General features: G+C 40.2%; 1 protein-coding gene across 1 annotated transcript; it reads left to right on the top strand.

Moving 5' to 3' along the window:
• Window positions 1–73: 73 nt before the first annotated feature.
• Window positions 74–22,364, top strand: hsf4 (heat shock transcription factor 4). Its single transcript, XM_037766613.1, has 13 exons — window positions 74–560; window positions 4,914–5,022; window positions 5,126–5,253; window positions 6,975–7,099; window positions 9,708–9,783; window positions 12,074–12,141; window positions 14,083–14,182; window positions 15,915–16,033; window positions 16,389–16,616; window positions 16,777–16,894; window positions 17,136–17,201; window positions 17,867–17,964; window positions 18,811–22,364. Exons 1-12 carry the CDS (start codon window positions 435–437, stop codon window positions 17,924–17,926), a joined length of 1,323 nt encoding a protein of 440 aa, XP_037622541.1. The 5' UTR covers window positions 74–434; the 3' UTR covers window positions 17,927–17,964; window positions 18,811–22,364.
• The last annotated feature ends 235 nt before the right edge of the window (window positions 22,365–22,599 follow it).

The raw sequence follows: 22,599 nt of genomic DNA, 5'->3' as shown, positions 1-22,599 counted from the left end.
GGGGGGCTTGAATGGTGTATGCGTGTGTGCTGACATGGACCTTCTGTGATGACATTCAGTCAGATGACTGGTGTGGCAGGGCAGACAGAGAGAGTAGAGCGAAAGAGAAAAAGAAACTGTGAGAGCAACAAAGATAGAGATTAATTGAGGATATATTGAACAGACAAGTCAGAAAAAGAGAAAGTGAAAATCAGAGTCAAGGTGAGATTGTGTCGACAAGGACGTTCAGAGACAGTTTGACCGACTGAAATGGAATCAAAGAGACTGAGACAAACTTGGGATTACCGGTAACGGATCATCAGAAGAGGAGTTTCTCAAACATGGACTAGTCTGGGAGTCTGCACACATACGCACACATACACACTTTCTACTCACACACACAGACACATTTGGTTTCCTGTTGTGAGCCGTCTTGGCAGTGGACAGGTGTCAGTATGCAGGAGTCTCCAGGTGCCATGGGTGTAGATGGCAGCTACGCCAGCAATGTTCCAGCCTTTCTCACCAAGCTGTGGACCCTGGTGGAGGATCCAGATACCAACCACCTCATCTGCTGGAGCGCTGTGAGTCAGTCCTCAGGACATGCTGCACACCAGGGGTTCTCAAACTTTTTGGGGCCAAGGACCCCTTACGGGGGAGAACATTTTCCAAGGACCCCCTCATAATCGTAACACCGATTAAGCATAATGCTTACCACCATTTGTACTCTTAGATGCCATCGGAACTATTTATATTCTAAAACTTTTCAACCTAAATACTTGTTACATGTTTGATAGTGATAAACAGAGACACATTTCAATTTGAATAATAAATGCCACTTTATATACTTGTAAACAGAGGGTCGTTTTATTCAAATTACATTTGGACTCATAGCATTCATACTTTTCAAGCAATTGAAAAAAGTAATGGACACAATATGCTCGTTTTATTGGTACAAATAGTCCCCGTCTGTAAACACTTTTTAATAATGCAGCACAATTTTCTAATTTATATCTAATTGCTTCGCGGATAATCTGGGATCCCTGGACCCCACTTTGAGAATCATTGCCGTACATGATACTGTAGTAACTCTGTGAGGAATGTCATTTCAGTTCACAACAAAAGCAAAATAAGAGTATAACGTCAGAACCATGTCCTCTAAACCATCATCTTCATCTTCCTCTGTGAACACATTCTAGTGCCAGGGTTCATCATCTACCTGCTGTTCTCTGATAAGAAAGATCATCAAGTGTTTCTGTATCACACCAGTCAAAAATAAGTTTTACAACAAGGTAGTCACGCCCTAAAGCATACCCTGTTTTATGGTCTATTTGACTCTAAATGGGATCATAATTTACTAAATGAACATCATGCTGTATTGAAAAAGATCTGAAACTAGCGACTGAGACCATAAACTCATGTTTACAATGTTTACTGAGGTAATAAATCAAGTGAGAAGTAGGCTAATTTTCTTATAGACTTCTATACAATCAGACTTCTTTTTGCAACCAGAGAAGAAATTTAAGGGACTGCCACATTGGCTTCATGTTTCAGACCCAGAGGTTGCCCAATGATTTGCCCTGAGTTTACGAGTAGGAGCTCCGACTTGTCAACATGTTCTCATCCCAACTCATCATATACTGACGCTTTGTCAGGACACTTTGGCCCCTGGCGTCACGTGGTAAACGTTGTGAATTCAAACAAAAACATTTGCTTAGGTTTAGGCAACACAACCTTTTAGTTAGGTCTAGGAAAAAATGTCCCGGTTTGACTTGAAATTACTCCCTTTGTAAAGTGAAAATGAAACTTTACAACTGAACAGCAGTGTTGGAAGAAGTACTCAGATATTTTACTTAAGTAACAGTACCAACACAGTCAGAATCCTTAAGTAAAAGTGCAGAAGTATTATCAGCTAAATGTACATAAAGTATTACAAGTAAAAGTACTGAAACATGTGAATGATATATCATCATACATGGATATGTCATTGTTACAGATTAATTCCTTTGTACTGATGTAGCTGGATAAGGTGGAGCTAGTTTATTTATATTACTTTTAAGTAGATTAATCCAGTGGTTGCCAACCTTGGGGTCGGGCCCCCTGAAAGGGTCGCAAGATAAATCTCGGGTAGGACATTTTTGTGAAATATTGGATAATGTGACCTCTTCAGGACTTGAATAGTTATTTTAAATGATGTGAGAAGTTTAGAGTGGAAATCACTCAGACTCCTCCTAGACATCTGAAACTTGATAAGTGGCCCCAATATTTTTGGTCCCAAAAAGATTAGTATTATCTAAAATCCTACTTCTGTCATGAATCCTCCTTTAGAGTGGTCCTTTGAACTGGTTTTATCTAAACACCTGTATTAAGCCAGTCTGATGCATTCTGTAAGTAACACTGACACAACAAAGTGTGTTTATGAAGAGATAGGTGTTATACATTTTTATGTTATTGGTTGATTAACCATCTATTTGTGGCATTTTACGGTATTCTACAGTAATGAGCCATCATAATGCACACATAAAACTCACCTTTGTTTGTCAGGTTGTCAGCCTGCATTAAAGTGAAAGATCTGTTGAATTAGTTTGTACTGTATCCTCTGCCAAAGTTGTGTGCTTTCTTTAGTGTTAAAAGTGCATTGTGATTAACACACTTTTACATTCTGCTATCATTACAACTGTTGACCTTTGACCCATGGATGAGCAGCTACGTGTTTAATTTTGTGAGCAAATATCAATTCTTAATCGTTGTTTAATTCTTTTAAAAATATATAATTTGCTAAGTAAAATTTGATAGCATTGTTTTTATGGGTTTATCTCTGTTGGTCCTAGGGAATGGATTGATGTGTGTGCTTCAGTGATAAACAGGAAGAGGACATCTTCTCTGTTCTTCTTCATAGGGAGACAAACACAGATGCTCTTCAGTCCCATGACATCTGTAGTCAGAGTGTGCAGCATCAGCTGTTGCATTGTCAGACTATTAGTAGGCAAGTGAGCACTACATACTTTACAAGGTAACGGCAAAGTCTCTTTAGAATTGTCTGAATTTTATGAATTTCACACCTGTTGTACAAATGGGTTTTGCTAACTCCCAATGTAAAGTATTTACAACACTTTACACAATACTGCTTTTCAGTGTAAAACAGAGCTGTTGCAGTTGCGCAGTAAGACTGTAACATTGGGAGAGAGAGCATGACTCATCACTCGCAGTGAGAGAGAGAGAGAGAGAGAGAGAGAGACTGTTTGGTTGGCTGACTGAGCTGAATTTGGCTGCTGATGAATAGATGATAGAAGATCCTGCCCTCTGGGGTAAATACATTACCTCCTTACAAAGCTGCTTTCATTATTAAGGCAGCATTAACCCATCTAGTGACAGGTGGTGATTTAGAACACTATCAATGACAAACTCAAGTTACATGTTTACGGCAGCAGTTTTCAAGGCATACCAAAACAAATGTTGTCATTTTTTTCATATACCAGTAAGTCATCACTGAAATTTGTCACTGTACACTTATGAACACACACTTATTAAATGGCTGCAATCATATTCAATCCAAATGGGGTAAAAAACAACAACATGTATATACATTTTGGGGAGGAAAAACTGTCATGGCCGTTTCAAAGGGGTGCCTTGACCTCTGACCTCAAGATATGTGAATGTAAATGGGTTCTATGGGTACCCACGAGTCTCCCCTTTACAGACATGCCCACCTTATGATAATCACATGCAGTTTGTAGCAAGTCATAGTAAAGTCAGCACACTGACACACTGACAGCTGTTGTTGCCTGTTGGCTTTGAGTTTGCCATGTTATGATTTTTTATGCCAAATGCAGTACCTGTGAGGGTTTCTGGACAATATGTTTTGTGTGTTAATTGAATTCCATTAACTTGACAAATCTCCCTTTAAGGTACATTTTGAACAGATAAAAAATGCGAGATTAATTTGCGATTCACTCTTTTAATCGATATATATATATATATATATGAAGTCTTCTCTAATCTTCTCCTTTTGTCACAGTACCATATACTAATATCATTCAATCACAGGTTTTGACATCTAAAAGTTTGTTATCAGTCACATTGAGCAACAGTAATGGGAAAGAAGTAATGAGTAACAAGACAAGTGAAGTTGTTATGTTAATTGTAAATTCATTAGAATCAGTCATTAGGACATAATGGGCATAATAGAAAAATACTTTGATTGCATCCATCGTTTACAGGCTGTGGGGTTCTGTCTTGTCTGTCTTAACTATAAATGTTCACCCTCTCTACCAGTAGGCAACCTCTGGGTCCCAGAAGTGAAACCAATGCTAAAGTGCCTTAAACTTGCATTCTTTCTAACAGCCAGCAGGGGGCGACTCCTCTGGTTGCAAAAAGAAGTCTGATTGTATAGAAGTCTATGACAAAATGAGCCTACTTCTCACTTGATTTATTAGCTCAGTAAACATAGTAAACATGAGTTTATGGTCTCAATCGCTAGTTTCAAGTCTTCTTCAATACAGCATGATGTTCTTTTTGTACATTATGGTCCCATTTAGAGTCAAATAGATGATAAAGAAGGGTATGCTTTAGGGTGTGGCTACCTTGTGATTGACAGGTCGATACCACATCGCTGTCCGGTCTGGGAGTTGTCTGCATATGCGTCGTAGAACTTCAACCCTTTCACAGTTTGTTTTTTAGTTCATGAAAGTTAAATCAAACATTTTGGTCGCCTAAAAATGTCTAGCTCTACCCTCTCAGTTCCGTTTGCAAAAATCCAACATGGCGACAGCCAAAATGCCAAACTCGAGGCTTAAAAAACGTCAGTCCACAAAACAATGGGTGACGTTACGGTGACTACGTCCACTTGTTATATACAGTCTGTGCTCTCTACACTGAATGAGATATGATCAGAGATGTTGTAAATTAACTACATTCTTGACTATTCTCTATTTCAGTCTGGGACAAGTTTCCATGTGTTTGACCAGGGACGCTTTGCCAAGGAAGTTCTGCCAAAGTACTTTAAACACAATAACATGGCGAGCTTTGTTCGACAGCTCAACATGTGTGAGTACTCTTCTCTTTTCTCTTCTCTCCTCTCCTCTTCTCTCAATTACAGTATATATTTATGCATTTCTGTGTGTGTGTGTGTGTGTGTGTCTATGTGTAGATGGTTTCCGTAAGGTGGTGAACATTGAGCAGAGCGGTCTGGTGAAGCCTGAGAGAGACGACACAGAGTTCCAACATCTGTACTTCCTCCAGGGACATGAACACATGCTGGAACACATCAAGAGGAAGGTATGGAAACACACACACACATAATGCACACATACACAATGTCTCAAAGACAAATTGACCAGAAACTGTGTGACTGTGGAAGTTATTCTTCTTTAAACACAACCAACCTCCTCAGTATGTGGAGAGATGTCAAAGCGTTGTGTGGAGTAATTAAACCCAGCAGCCATCTGTTAAAACTGGATGAAATCTGGTTGAAATCTTTGAGTTTTGTAGATTGTAATCTTCATTTTAATGGCACTGGATGACTATGTTTCAACATAAATCTGGCTCTACAGGATTTCCTGGACAAATTTCTTGGCAAAGGCATATAAAAAGTGAAATCCCATACATTACATGATGCGCTGGTTTATGAGGTGCCACCGCAGTACAGTGCCACCTACAACCTGATCAGTGCTTTGAGCTAAACGCTAATGAAGCGAGCTAACATGCTCACAATGACAGTGCTAACATGCTGATGTTTAGCAGGTATTATGTTTACCATGTTCAGCTATTAGTGCTAATTAGCTCAACATTAGCTAAATTAGTATTAAACGCTTTATGCCAAATTCACACCAGGCAGCAGCGAAGTGTGGCTCGCCACAACAACTGCGTTTTTCTGCGGCTGGGAGGCGGGTTCATGTGTTTAAGGTGGGAAAAAAATCTTTGTAACATAGGTCAACATGTCACAGGAGTCACGGGATCTGTTTACCGATTGGCTGTGGGCCCTCTCTGGCCGCTAAAAGTAAAACCATTGGCGAATTTTGACTCTTTTTAGGGGTGCTAAAGTACAACTACATTTCATCTCAGCACCCCTAAAAAAATATTATTAAACCCTCTGAGACCCGGCCGACATAGAGTGCTTCAGGAATGAGTCCTAAAACTCGGAAATGAGTTAGCATTTTAGCTCTTCCAATTCCTTCGTTTTGAAGTCAATGGGTTTTTAGTTAGATGCCTGAAATAAGGTCTGTTGTTAACACAAGCTGAAGCGATTTCAACCTTTTATTCTACGACATGAAATACATCAATAAATACCCCACTCGTGAATTTTGATGCCTTTATGTGACTGAAAAGGTGGTTTGCAAACAAGTGGCTAAATGAGACTACTACACGTCATCACTCTGACTCATCTGCCGAGTCACTAGTTCGTCTATAGCCTAACGTTAGCTTTTTAATTCTGGCAATTGCAGTACACTTGAAAAATCCTAAAAGTGGAGTTCATTTGTGAAGATTATCTTACTGAACAAAATGTGTGAGTGTCATAAACGTGTGAGGGCCACAGAGTTTAATTTCTGCAATAATTCTAAACTGATTGGAAAAATCCCATTGGCTTTTTGTGGAGGGAACCCAGGGCGATGCTAACTTCTGTGTTGGCCTACAAAAATACGTCATTCCTGGAGCACTCAATTACTGTATTTAGAGGCTTTAAGAGGCTCAGTCTTAAAGCTAGAGTGAAGATATTGGTATGATGTGAAACTAGAAAACCTAAGGAATCCATTGGTACCATAGCATGTTAGCATGTTGGGAAGGAGGCTAAATAACACTCCAAACTCTGGGAAGCACAACTGTCTGAACAAAATGTTGGCAATCCACCCAATAGTTGTTGAGACTGACACTGCCATCTCTAGAGCCACACTGCTAGTGTGGCTAAAAACTCCTGTGCTCACAAACACAGCTGAGGGAATGTGTGGTTTTATGTGCGGTGTCTGATTAAGTAACCAAATTAGACTGTACTGTGTTTTCAGGTATCCATAGTGAAGAGTGAGGAGACCAAAGTCCGTCAGGAAGACCTCAGTAAACTGCTGTATGAAGTCCAGCTTCTGCGAACACAACAGGACAACATGGAGTGTCAAATGCAGGACATGAAACAGTGAGTATAGACATTTTTTGTGTGTGTCATGACCGCACAAGCCCTTAGCACTCCAGACAAAGCAGGCAACTGCCCTGGGGCTCCAGATCCTCAGGGACCCCGAAAGTCCCACATTCAATTAGTGTGACGTGGTGGTATATTGTTTGGTTAATTGCAAATTTGTTTAGAAATTTGCAAAGCTAGTATGCAAGATCGACTAACACAGGTCCTGCATTACTACCTGCCCTGTCTTGTAGGGGGACCTAAAGTCTAGTTTTAAAACCTGGATTATATTTTGGTTAATATTTGAATTAAATTGCTTCCCAATAACTGACAAACAGGAAACCCAGGGCCAGGTAGTATTCATGATTACTGGTAGGTGTTGTGGTGCCTCAGTAAATGATTGAATCTGTCATGTAAAGTCTGCAGTGTATGCACTGGAGGTGCATTAAAGGTTCTCTATATGATATCCAGAGCATTAATAAAGCAGCAAGCAACTATTTGCCATGTAAAGATATAGAGGAGTAATGTCTACCTGAGCAGAGAATGAAGTCTCTCTCCCTCTCTGAGTGTTGTAATCCGAGCTTCACCGCGCTTTGTTGACATTAGCTGGGTCAGCATGTGGTTTTACTGCATGTTCGTGCATGTGATTGTGCCCCACTGGCTAGCTCACGGTCGCCACTCTGCACTGCTCTCATACGGCGGCTCCAGCTGATAACGCCGTCCCACGAAAGACTTTGTGTAGCACCCACCATCCAGTTCCCCCTCAGGTAAACACGGTTACCTCTGTCAGCACTTTCGCCGTTGTTTTCACTGTTGGCGTCATTAGCACCGTTAGCTGCGAGCCGCTGGCTCGCCGTCGCCATGTTGAGAGCCGTTGAGAGGCAATAGAAATGCACCCAATCCCATATTTAGCACCTTTAAGGCTGCGTTCTTATTTCAATATATCAACAGTATCTGGAACAGGGTGCCCTCACCAACACAGCCAATTGTGTAGATTTATCTCAGGGCTGTTTTCCACTCAATGGGAACTTGAAAGTGACAAAGTACACAGTGAGGGGGTCGGGGGAGCTACAACACATTTTTGCCCCTGGGCCCCCTTACAGTTTAATGTGGACATGGTGTAAATGTTAAATGAAAATTTAAATTCTCAGGTCAGGTCAATTTACAGTTTGTAAGGTTAGATACAAATGAAAATTGCATGGTTTCAATTTCCAACATTTTATTTATCTTTTGAAAGAATATACAGTTTTTTTAAAACATATTTTAGGGGGACAATGTGAGAAGAGCAGTTGACCTGTCTGTTATTCCTCTTGCTAAATTGGAACAAATTACCCAGTGGATGAACTGACTTTTTCTCTAGAGGCTATTGTTGCTGAAAATAGCTGCTGTGTGTCTATTGTGTGGTGGAGCTGCTTTGTGCTCAGCATTGTTTGCTAACGCGAGGAGAGAATGTTCACCTGCTCACCTGACTAACACACACACACACACACACACACACACACACACTAATAACGACTTACTTAGAAAGGATGACCACATGTGTGCATGTGCACATGTACGGCCATGCATGCAGGCGTGGACAATGCTCTCTCAAATATTTCTTTTTTTCTTCAGTATTTTGTGCATACATGATAAAAATTCTCCATTTCCAAATTATTGAAGCTGATGCACAAGCTGTGCAGAAAGAGAGAGATCTCACAGCTGATTTTCCAAGCTCTTTTCTCCTCAATTCACTCTGAAAGTCCAGCCACTTTGCATTACAAAGGTATGGTTGGACTGTACGTGCACATCATTGAAAGTCTGTCAGACAATCCTAAAAACACATACGCAGGCTCTTCTTTACATCTCTCAACAAGATGTGTGCACCACCTTGGGCTGGACTAAAATAGGGACAGTATAAACACACTTTTCTGCCCTCTGTGTAGTGGTGTCTGACAGATATAATAAAGCACGGATGGCTCAGTGTCACTGTGACGACTAAGTGATGAACCCATCCGTAGCGATACTGTCATTTTCTGTTACAGAGCATAAGTGGATGAGGTTTATATATCAAAGAGCAGTGGTGAGGCTCCATAGGGCTGGTTTGAGGGGGACACCTGTCTTGGGGAGTACTACTGCATTGTATACAGCCTTTTGTGGCTCCAGTGAGAGCTGTGTGAAATCTGAGAATGAAATCTGAATGTCCATCATGAGCCTAACAACACTATAAGAGTGCTATACTTAATCAGTGGAGAACTCTTTTAGGGTTAGGGTTAATGGGCACACTCTTCTGTGGCAGGTTAGAGGGTGACATCTTTATTAAAAACATCCCAGAAACTGGACTTTTAGATTTCAAGGCCAGAATTGTGAGGAGGAAAAGATCTGGAGGGCATTAAACAGGTTTCCAGTGTGTTTGTGTGCAGTACGCTTTATCCCTATAGGAAATATGGACCTCCCCAGATTCTTGTTCTAGTGCTGACCAACTCATTGTAAAACAAGCTACTTTCAGGGTTAACAGGCTTCAGATTTTTAACCAGGTGAAAATGAAAACAACTTCAAAACTTCTGCTAAACATGATTTTGTCCTCTCCGTTTCTTCTTTGGCTCTCCACCATCTCCCTCTAACATCTCCCTCCTCCTGTTTGCAGGCAGAATGAAGTGCTGTGGAGAGAGGTGGTCTCACTGAGACAGAATCACACACAGCAACAGAAAGTCATGAACAAGGTCAGTCCACATGTGTGTAATGCTAACAGCTATAGTTACTAGTTACTTTGATTTTACATATTAAACATAGATCAGATAAACCTATACAATATCATCCATTAAAGGCCCTCCATACCCACTCAGGTGTTTTGAGTTATGTGGCAGATTAGATCTACTCAGGTTGGAGTTGCACCAAGTACTGTTAATTTCGTTAATGAAAACTATGACTATACTATGTACATGATCGTCAACAACCTTTTTTTCCACAACTAAGATGAGACAATGACGAGACCAAGGTTATAATATTTTTGAATTTTCATTAAGTTTTTATTTAATTTTAGTTTTGACTTCTCAATTTCATTTTAGTTTAGCTTTAGTTAGTTTTCAGAGTGTGTTTGCCAGTTTTAGTTTAGTTTCAGTTTTTTTCTACATTTAGTTTTACGGTAGTTTTATTTAATTTGTTTTTGTTAGGGCCAGTATAATGTCTTAGAAGTATGTAGTTATATACATACAAAATACATGTTTGGAGAACTAAGAATGGCCATCTTGTTTACTGTTTAATCTTGGCGATACTAAGCAATTGCGGCATATAGCGCCATCTCCTGGAATGTCATGTCTGTTTTTCTGTGGTTCAATTTCAAGAGAGCGACGGAAATTCATACTTTCTCCTTTTTTCGGTAGTCATATTATCGTTATAGCTAAAACTGAAATTAATTTACATTCCTTTTTATTTTATTTTTAAGAGTTTTTTTACGAAAAAAGACAAAACTAAAGTGGAGTTAAATAAATAACTTTACCAAAAATCTCTCTTTATTTTTGTTGACAAAAGACTGTTTTTTTTTTTCAATGCAGTAGTTTTGTGTCCTCTGCTGCGCACCCTATATCAGTGCTACATCGTGGGCACACATTGAGCACAGATTCAGAGTAACTTACTTACTTAAAGTGATAGTTTGGGTGTTTTGAAGTGGGGTTGTATGAGGTACTTATCCATAGTCAGTGTATTACCTACAGTAGATGACGGTCGACGTGTCCCCAGCTTGGAGAAACAGACAGGAGTACCGACACCGGAGAAAAGCAATAAAGTGCTGTGGATGTGGACGGCAGCTAACATATTTTAGCTCCCTAAAAGAAAGGCTTACCTAAAAAAAATTGATATCCGTTTAAGTGTACATGTCTTGCCGTCACACAGCCCTTTCTTTTCTTAAAATCTATCTATGCTCTCTCCAAAGCCAGCATAGTACATACTGTATACGTTTCACTTTCAGTTCAGTTCGCCTTCAGTTCAGTTTGCCTTCAGTAAATATTCTAAATATAGCGTACACTTAAACGAATATAATGTTTTTTAAGTGAACCTTTCTTTTAAGTGGCTAAAATACATTTTGCTGCCATCCTCGTCCACAGCAGTACATTGCTTTTGCTCCGGTGCCGGTGCTCCTGTCTGTTTCACGATGCTCGGGGCACACCGACCGTCATCTACTGTAAGTAATACACCTACTATGCAGCAGTCACTCATACAACCTCATCCAACCCCACTTCAAAACACATGAACTATCCCTTTAAGTTTAAGTTAACAATGATAACAACAGGGTTTGGGAGAAAGAAACAATGCTATATATTTTATAACAGATATACATAGATAATTTGGCAAGACTAGATTGACTGAAATGTTTAATATAATCTGATGACTAAAAAAGACCAAAATGTCAACAGTTTTCATTGACTAAAACTAAAATAGTTATGGTTTTCTTTGACTAAGATAAGACTGAAATGCATCGACTTTTAGAAAAAACAGGATGAGGTTGACTAAATATAATAGAAAATAACAAGAACATTTGATCCAGGACTGAGACTAATAAAAAAAGAAATAGCTGACAAAATGAGTACTAGCGACAGGTTGGGATTTACATAAGGTCACCACGTATTAACAAATATGAGAAGCTGCATCTTGTCCTGCAGCAAAACTAGGAGAGCCTTCTTCATTGTGTACATACAGTAATTATGACAACTACAGTATAAGATAGAACACAAAAAGGTTCAATGTGTGTCCGACCCTCATTTCATATCACAAGACCACTAACATGTTTTAATAGGATGACACAGGGTGGGTTATGGGTCATGCATGCATCATGTTTCAATAAGGAAATAATAGGTCTCTCTCTGTGTGTGTGTGTGTGTGTGTGTGTGTGTGTGTGTGTGTGTGTGTGTGTGTGTGTGTGTGCGTGCGTGCGTGTGTGCGTGCGTGCGTGCGCGCGCGCGTGTGTGTGAGAGAGGAGGATGCTGATTCATGCTGTGCTTTTTCTCTCATTGCCAGCTGATACAGTTTCTGTTCAGCCAGATGCAGTCCAACACACCCAGCACTGTGGGCCTAAAGAGAAAGCTGTGAGTACATGCACGCACAAGCGCAAACACACACGCACACACACGCACGCACACACACACACACACACACACACAGTGGAGCAATCAACAAAAGTGAGACAAACAGGGGCCACAGTGGGGCAGAGGGAAGGGCTGGCTCAGCTGACAAACTGAATAATCTAACTCAACAAGCGCTGTGAATGGAGACAAGTGCTGAATCAGTCAGTCAGACACACACGCACACACATTCACACACAGTGAAGGCAGAGCAGAGTGCATGACCCTGCTACAGCTTGTGTGTGTAAAATGCTGGTTCAGCTTTGCTGCTGAGTGTGAACAAGGCCGATACGAGAAAGGAAAGGCACGCTGGAACACAAAAGTGCTATAGAAACGTATATTTCAGGGTCAGTGTGCTACCTGGCAAAGGTGCAGTTTCCCCCCATGATTTAATGATAGTCATGTATGGCCTTCTGGCTGTCATAATCTCATCTGTGTTTAGCATCTACCCACTCTCATGACTCCCACCACCACCACCCCCCACCCCTCATTTCCTGTCACAATTCCACAATAAAAAGGCAAAAAGTGCTCTGTGAGGCCGTTGTTGCTAACATCAGCGGCAAATGCTAATGTGTTCACAACTGCAATGTTAACATGTTGATGTTTAGCAGGTATAATGTTCTCCACATAGAAATAGAGTATAGGAGTAGAACGGACATTCCCTTTCAAGTCAACGTAGCAGGATGGTAAGAGTGGCGGCCATTTTTATGTGTACACATAAATATATCAATAATTATAATATAATATATGCTATATATAGCTATGTAATATATTCTTTTGAACTTTTACTTAAGTAACATTTTAATGCAATACGTTTACTTGTAACAGAGTAGTTCTATATTGTGGTTTTGCTACTTTTACTTGAGTAGGCTACAAGATCTAAAGTACTTCTTGGTCACTGGTCAGTACCAACAACTTACATTTCAAAACTAAACTCTAATTTATCAACTTGGGAAGTTCTGTTGTTCGTCTTTACTTCCTGTTCTTGTCAGTGAATAAATCACTTTTAACACGTCTGTTCCCTACAGTAAATAAATCTGCTCACAGGGAGGGGGTCGTGTCTAGAAGGTAGCCTGCAAATTGCTAAATCTGATCTGAGATCTGCAAAAACTCTTGCGGGAGTCACTGCCCAGCGTCCTCTCCTAACCTTAACTATTCAAGATCAATGCCTATACCCTTAAACCATCTCGCTAGAGTTTCCCCAACTTCCAGGTTCCCTTCTAGACACTACCGTGGCAACGGTAGCTACACATAAAAATGGCCGTCGCTCTGACCATCCTGCTACGTTGACTTGAAAGGGAATGTCCGTTCTACTCCTATATTCTATTTCTATTTGGAAAACTTTATACCTGCTAAACATCAACATGTCAACATTGACATTGTGAACATATTGCTGCTGATGTAAGCAGCAACAGCCTCACAGAAAACACAAAGTACAGTTGAAGCGGATGGGAATGTGATTAGCCATGCTGCTTGCATGGCTAGAAATTGGCATTCTATCATGTCATCTAGAGGAGTTTATTTGTAGCCTACCGACAAACTTAGCTTTAATAATACAATATGTCCGAACATTTTAACTTAACTCTTAATTTGCAGTGTATAATTACCACAAAGAGTTGATGACCTATCGCAAATGTTGTCATGCCTTTGAAATAATGTGACGGTGACATTCAGCATAAGTAGTGATACACAGCCGTGTAGTGAAGTAGTGAAAATCCATTTAGCAGCTTCATAAAATGCTAAAAGTAAACTAAATTAAGCCGATGTCTACCTGATAAGGCTTCCATCGCAGCAGCTTCTATTCATTAATTAATCAGTACTCTTATGATGCCCTGCTGTCATTGACTGTGTAGCGCTGTTATGACTCCAGATGTGTAACTGATTGAAAACCAATGTTCCCTCCAGGCCCCTGATGTTGGACGACGGCTCTCCCAGCCCTCCTGCCTCCAAGTTCAGCCATAGTCACCCAATGGAGCCCATGCATGAGCCCTTCTACATCCAGTCGGTGAGACAATGTGAAACACCTAATATTTATCGCTGTGCTTCATAACACCTTAAGTAATTAGTAAAATTAAATTAATTTTGGTCTTTTTTTTTTGAGTGGTAAAACGTGTGTCTGTCTCTACCAGAAATGTACCTCCTGTAGAACTATTAGTGCTCTGCAGTCTTTGTCAATGACACACTTAGCCGGGAACTATAATTAAGCTACTGTGCTGCTGACCTTCCACATTCAGCACAAATGGTGCTGGCAGGCACATGCAGTAAACATCAACTCTGAAGTGAGTGGCTGCTGGCTGGCCTTTCTAAGTGCTTGGGATTTTACATTTATCTATCAGTTGATTTATCGCACACCATACAGAATACATCATTCAGCAGTTCAACACATTTATTTGAATGTGCTCTATAAGCGTGGCATATCCACTACATCACAGTGAGGATATTATCTGGACATAACTCTTTTTTAACCTGCTGCCGTCAGTCTAGCTGTTATGTTATATCATCACCACTAGAGGGAAGCAGACTGCAGTGACATATTTGGAGGGATATACAGTATATAGATATACTGTAGATGTGATGTGTTAACAAACTGTACAGACTAAAGCCTTTCGATTGAAGTAAATTCACTATTTTTGTATCCTAGTTTTGTAAAGAATAATCACACTAGTGAAACATTTAGCCCTACAAAGGCAGAGAGCAGTAACTATACAGTAGCAGTAGCATTTGAGGCTGGCCTGCAAAGTGCTGGACAGATAGAAAGGATAGGTTATTATGCCTTCTTTTTATCTGTTTTTAGTTGTCACTGGCATGACATGACACCTAATAAAATGCAGATAATGTTAGGTAAAATGCAGTACTAATCAAACGGTGTTCTGCCAGCTTTTTTGTTTTAGAAAATAAACTATATTTTGATAATTCATAGTGTCATTTATCTCTGTTTTGCTATTTGTACTATCTACTAAAATAAGCTAGGCTTGTTAGCCAAACTGGTTTAGCTAGTTTTTCTTTCTTTAAAACTAGATTTAGCTACTTCCTCCTATATGTTGGATATCAACCTGAATTACTAGCAAGATGTTGGTTCATCAAAATGTATATTATTGAATTAAAGAGAGAGCTAGAGGAGGAAAAGTAGGCTACATTTAGCTTTAGCTAAAGCTAGCGTGTGGCTATCTCAACAGCTTGCTTTAACTTGACTCTTTAGGCTGTGGTAGTTGTCTGTTTCTCTGTGAGAGTGCAGTGAGCGCGACGGTGGGTTTTATAACCCAGATATTACCGAGCCACAGTACAGTTATTGCTGCTCTACAAAACCAGAATGCAATGAGCAGTTACTGCGGTTTGACCTGGGTTTTAGCTCCATTTTGTAGTTACTGCAAGTTTTATATGCTATTTTCATGGAAATAAATGTCTGTGCCGTTTTATTTTTACATGGCAAAATAAATTTCATTCGATTAATTTGTTGTCTTTGTTTTTATCCGTATGTCTATTTCTGTGTAGGCTTTATTGAAAGCAACAAAATGCCAGAGTCAAAGTCCTTATGTGTACACTTTAAAGCTGATTCTGAATAAGGAAGCAAAAGCTCAAATGTCCTTTGAGTCTGGTTTTACTCAACCACCAACTATGTATTTACCGTGTTTTGTAGGACAGCATGGGCCTGCTGTGAATCTGTCATGTTATCACCAGCAATGTATTAATTCAATTGCAAACACACATCACAGTCATCTTCTCTTCTTCTTCCTCAGCCATCCAGTGATACTGCTTCTTGCTCCGCTAGTGGGCTGACAGGAGGACCAATTATATCAGATGTTACTGACATGTCTCAGGCTAGTATGGCCCTCCAGATGCAGCCTGATGACACCAGGTGAGTGATGCGATACATCATTACTATTTCCCATTATAAAAGTAACCTCCACAATCAGCTCTATTGAAGCAAAACAATAGGATATTGTGAAAGAGATCATGGATATTGGATCATAAAACTTATCGTAGGCAAGGTGCAGTATGAAACAACAGTCTCAAAATGTGTAGAAAGTGTATTCAGAGTAGAGTACAGTGAGTATGATGAGGCAGGTGTTGTTGAGGCATCAAACTGATCGCAGGCTGAATAGAGATGAGCGTGATAGAACATGGCGAAGTGAACACAACAGACCCTGTTTTGATGTTTTCTTGACCCACCTTATTAGATTTTGACTGACAGTGTCTGACTCCACCAACAGGGAGAAGTGCATGATGCTTATCAAAGAGGAGCCTGTGAGTCCAGGAGTGAGAGGAGGTAAAGGAGGCAGTGTAGGGGGAGGAGAGGCCGTAGCGTTGGCCTCCTCCTGTGAGGTGTGCTCCTCAGAACCTCCCGTCCTCCCCGTCGCTATGGTCCAGTCTGTTCTGGAGGGGAGAGGCTCTGTGGCCTCTATGGTGGAGAGGAGGAGTAAGAGACCTGCCCTGGACAGGTAGGTGCTCACACATAGACACACATCGAGAGAGAGATGCAACGTACACACAGATGTTTGCACAGACACAAAAGTGATGCAAGTAGTGAGCAAGTGACCCTGTGTATGTGTGTTTATATATTTTCAAAAAATGTATGTGTGTGTGTGTGTGCCCACGTAGAGTGGATGTTTCAGATGCAGTGGAGAATGTGGATATGAGCCTGGAGGAGCTACAGCAGCTGCTGCTCAGGAGCCATCAGCAGAGCGCTGTGGAGGCTGGGACCAGCGCTGTTATGGATGTCAGTAGACTTGTACTATATATATATAAAAAACACACTTACAACTTGTCTACATATTCAAATAGATTCAGACGTGTTTCATATTTGAAATTTCAAACTGGCAGTGGTATCTGTCACTGATTATACAGCACACAGTGGCCAATGAGTTGAACTGTTCTTTCAAACTGACCTGTATGAATAAATGTTTTTTTACCCCTATGTCCCTCTCTCTCTCTCTCTCTCTCTCTCTCTCTCTCTCTAGCCCTTCAGTTTAAGCCTGCCTCTGACTGAGTGGAACTTCACAGAGATGGAATCCAACCTCAAATCAGTAAGTTATATACTGTGAGAGCTGTAACACGTGGACAGAGCGTGGAGGAAGAGGATTTCCTACTCAGGAGTAACCACCTGTTGCTAAACACAATCGCTGAAATCTCTTGAGCTCATCTTCGGGCCGTCTCATCATGATAATGTTTGTTTTTATCCGTTTGAGATTTGACTCTCGACTTTATACACTGACTATTACTCACTTGCTTTCACAATGCCTCAAGTGGTTCATTCGCAGGCAATCATATCTGTCTTCTACTCTCTCTGGCCACAGCCCCAGGTCAACAGAATATATTTAAAATGTATGAAAGGAAAATAGCCATCCAGTCTTTGTGGGTTTGAATTATCCCTGGCCACATTGCCAGATGATCACTACCGGGGCTCACCTCCTATATATTAGTAACAAATTTGAGCAGCAGCACACGCTGTACTAGGATCAGGTGTTGAACTTGATATTGCGGTGCATGTGTTGGCAGCCCAGCTTCTGTATGAAGGGACAGGACATTTAACATCACATAACTATAAATATAAATTCTGCTGACTGAACACATGATGATGGATAATAGATATCCAACATATAGAAAGAATAGCACAAATGTTCTATTATTTGTTATAAAATTAAGGGTTAGGGGTTAAAGTCCTAAATACGTGTGTGTTTTACCTTCACAGTACATGTTCCAGAGCCAGGAAGCGGAGGCTTTTCCAGTTACTGGCTGTGAGGAACAGTGATCCATCTGTGCTGTGGACTGTCTTTTCTGAAGTGGAAGGTAACGATCCGGTGACTCAATCCGTTAGTGAAGTGGTCAGTATTTCAACACCTGGAAGACATGATCTTACAAATCATAGCGCAAAATTATTAAAGCTGCCGTCGGTAACTTTGAGCAAATCTGATAAAAGTTATTTTTATAAAACTGTTACTATATCCTGACAATAGTGCATGGCACAGGTAATCTGTGGAAAAAAATCATGTTTCTCTGTGTCCTCCTGTGCTCCTAATGGCATTTGGAAGATTTCACCTTGCCCGGGTGAGAACAACCAATCAGAGCTGAGCAGTCGTTGAGCAGCTGTCAATCACTGCTCGCGAAACTCACAAACTCTGATCAAACTGTCAAACTAGGCAGCGCTGATTAAATATGAATCAATATTCTGTTACTGTAATGCCTATGTCTCGCCTCAAATGTTTTCAGAAACGTATTTAAGCATACTGTTTAGATGTAAAATGAGAAAGTTTATGTTTTTTCATGCTGAAATACGGCCAACAGCCGGAGCCTGCAGTTTTTGACCCCAGTGAAAATGTTGTTTTTGAAAGGCTAAACGCCAACAAATATGGATTGAAGCAGAATATTTCGTTGGATAAAAACATGTTGTGAATTTTGGCTCACCCTGTGTGTGTGTGTGTGTGTGTGTGTGTGTGTGTGTGTGTGTGTGTGTGTGTGTACCGGTAACACCGACTACCATGTCAAGCCTTGTCCCCTGTGTATTTTCATCCAAGAGTTGCAGATTATTCACTTAACTGTTGTTTTTCCTTGTCTCCATTCCTCAATGTGTAACTATGGAGGTGCTGTGCGTGCCCACAGACTGACTCTGTCATCTCTTCTTGTTTCTCTCCTCAGGCCACAGAAGCTGCTGTTCCCCTCATTATTCCACTCTGCATGGGTTTGATCCCACAGCCCTGCCAGGCTGTTTCTTACACGTGGCTTTCTTTCTTTTTTTCTTTCTTACTTTCCTTCCATCCATCTTTCTATTCACATACCTAGAAAATGCAGCAATGAAAAAGCCTGTATCCCTCTATTTCCTGGCCCCCTCGACTGCCATTGGACCAGCAGCTCTGTGGACATGCCCGCTGCCTGCATGAGGAAAGACACAGGTCAAAGTTTTTCATAGTTACTCAAACAAACAAGTGTGTTATGACATAATTATATCTAGACTCCAATATTAAGCCAGCTGGATGGCTGCAGCACTTTAGTCTTTGTGTGAGAGGGAGTTCCTGCTTGTGGGGGTGACTTTTTCTTCCTCTACTGTATAAAGAATCTATTACGGATGTACAGATGAATATTTTTTATTATTTTATCCTTATTACAAAAATACTGTATTTGTATCCAAGAGAAAACTTCGCTGTGAAAAAGCATCTTGGGGGCAATGTAGCATACTGTATATTACAAGTTATGTGTTTTTTTCAGTCTGTGTAAGGGTGTTGAAAATTTAAGGGCTCCTCATTTATTTCATGCGTTCCAAAATCATGAAAATGTGTCGAGATAGATCAGAGGTGATTTAGCCTTCCGTGATATGAAAGGTTCTTTTAGCAAAAATATGGATTCAAGCCACGCTAAGATCTGTTAAGAAACCTTGAATTTTTTGAAGCATATCATGATAGGAGGTTTTACACACTGAAGCACCCATCTAATGTATCTTTGCACAGGCCTGACATGTAGCTGGAGACCTAGAGTTACTTCTCTTCTGTCCATTTAAATGTGAAGTTTAAAGGAGATATTTAAAGATGGACTTCTCATTTGACTAAACCATGAACACCACTGCATTTTTGCACAATCTGTATCACTAGTTATATATAGTTATGACAAACAGGTCCATATATTTTCTGTTTGTAGATAACCAACACTTTGTTGCTCTACACATACATGTCTAAGAGAGATACTGGTCTAGATTACAGGATTTTCCAAAACTCAAATGCAAAATTTAGTCTTGGAGACACAATGTCTCTGAATGTTGCTGTTTTCATCTGGAATCAAAGGCCACACGTTGACTTAAGACTTGAGTGTGCATCGAACGTAGAAACCCTGATAGAAAGTCAAGATAGTGGGATGCTGCTTTTCATACTTTGTCACAAAAAAACAAATACTCAACTGTCAGGAGCCAGTCTTTAAAAAGATTTCATTATGATTGACTGCGTTTCATTAAACGTATGGTGAGGTGGTTACTTGAGAATTGAATCTGTTATAGAACCATTAACACCTGCTTGAAGAAATGCATAGTAATTATCTGGATTACTAAAGATAATCAATAACTATTCGATGTGAAACATTAGTCCTCAGCACTGGTTGCAGGCAACAGTTTAAAGGTGAACTTAATGCTAAATATTCTTCTGGAAAACTTCCTGGAGATGAGTTGAATCGTGCAATACTGTACAGAACTGTGAGAACTCACACAATTGCAATACATGGATGACCATAGGAATGTAGGAAACAGCAACTGTGAGTGGTGGACTGGAACACACCATTGTAAGATGCACTTAGACTGTATATAAAGATTGGCGACGTGTCTCCACCTCCTCCCACTGTACAGAAGTGAAGCCAAAATATCCCGGACAAGGGAGCTGCTATCTTGAGATTTTGACGTTATTTGAAGACAAGATTCTGCGCTGTATTGATTGGAGAGCTGGAGCCGCAATATTGAGGTCACAACCCCGAACCAATCACGAGCCAAGCACGGCCGCAACTTGTTAGCAAGAGAGACTCACAGCTGCCAATTATGATGTCTCACCCCCTTTATACAGCATGAAATAACTAATTAAAACCAAATTTATCAGAAAAATTAACACTTGAACATCAGTGTGATAAGAACTTTAAAAAAATGTATTTGACATTTACTTTGACTTTTTAGTTTGGCCTATGTCCCATCCGCTAACACAGAGTCGGCGGGCTTTAAGAGCAATAGTGCAGCCAGCCACCAGGGGGCGATCCAGATGTTTTGGCTTCACTTTTGGGGAGCTGTCATGTCGTCCATCTTTATATACAGTCTATGAAGATGCACTGCAGAAGGATAATGCTAGCCTGTGAGTCTAAAAGCCCTGCTAGCTCTTTACACTGAGTCGAACAAAATTATTTCGGTTTTGTGGAGGCGCACGGCTACAACTTAGCCTACGGCAAGACTACGGTGGCTCCGCAGCTACACCGTAACCCCTTAACGCAGAACTATAAATCCAGCTTTAGGGATGCTTTTTTTGCACAGAATGGCTGGACATTGTGTCCACTATGTGAATCTGAAAGCCCTGTTAGCTTTTTACACCGAGTCAGATCAAAAAGAGTTGAACTAATTGAATGACCAGCCGACCAGCAACTTCATCGCCAGAGCTACACGCTGATGCTAGCAAGGCTAAAAATCAGGGTAGCAGTTTGCATTAGCTTTTTGAAAAGGGCGTCGCATTTTCTCAATTATGTACTTTTGAATCTGTTGTGTACTATTACTTATTATGAATCCAACTACTATAATATCCTCATAATCAATATTAGAACTCCTGAATTCATAAAGCTGTGACTTTGCATATAGATTTACAGTGTGATTCTTCAAAATTTAGAAAAGAAATTCCCCTGACCTAGACATGATTACAATTGAGGTTTTTATATTTATATGCATTAAGTGAGAAAAATGCGTTAAGAAAGACTAGCTCATGTGTTCATATTGTGTAGATTTATCAAGACATTATATTGGATATGCTCAATTAAAAAGCTAACGCAAACTGCCCCCCTGCAGGTTAACATTATTGTGACAGACCCTCCTTCTCCGTGCATACTTCAGGGAGAAGGGAGGAAAAACAAGCTGTGGTGTATAACAAGTGAAATTGCACTAAAAATCACAGTTGTATGATATTTGAGAGTATACAGTATATTTTAGACATAGCATTTATTCTTGTTCCTCATGATAATATGAGTGTTAATGATTTTTTTTCAAGAGTGATGAATACACACATTCAGTTGCCGTAGTGTTCTTAATTTATTCTGTTTTCCATTTTAATCATTTGCACTGGACATGAACGGATGTGTGTTCAAATTACATTTATGCTTGTCAGGATTGCAGATAGATACGGATGTATTTTTGTTAACTGAGTGAAAAGATCTCTGCTGTAACAAAGCCTGGCATCCCAAAAGCACTTCTGCACTACCAACGGACAACAATACATCAGCATATTAATATATGTAACATATATTAACAAAAAATAGACAGCATAACCCTTTCTTGTCACAATAAAGAACACCTGCTGTCAATAAAGACACACAGGCAACCTTAGTGCTTAGATGCTTTTGAAAGTTGGCCACAACCTGATAAAAATGTGAATTGTTTTACATGGTTTTTTGCAAAGACTAAAGTGTATTGTTACAGAGAGTCAAAGAAACTGAACATGTATTCCACCTGTATGAAATATTTAATTACAAATAAAATAAAAGTGAACGAAAGCAGACTAAGAGACATTTTGATTACTTCCTTTTGAATTGGTAATTGAGTTGTTCTACATTTCCTGTCTGCAAATGCATGTCCTTCTGCACGCAATTAACCGTCAGCTAAACCCCATTTCCCCCTTCCCCAAATAGCGAACGTCCAGCATAGCAAATGTAACTGGCTGCAGCAGGTCTGTCAAGCTTTGGATTTCTCCTATCCCGTTTGCAGGA

The sequence above is a fragment of the Sebastes umbrosus genome, chromosome 4 (genome assembly GCF_015220745.1).
Source record: "Sebastes umbrosus isolate fSebUmb1 chromosome 4, fSebUmb1.pri, whole genome shotgun sequence".
Classification (NCBI taxonomy): Eukaryota; Metazoa; Chordata; class Actinopteri; order Perciformes; family Sebastidae; genus Sebastes; species Sebastes umbrosus.
The sequence above is the reverse complement of the archived record's forward strand: the minus strand, read 5'-3'. Positions and strand labels throughout refer to the sequence as shown.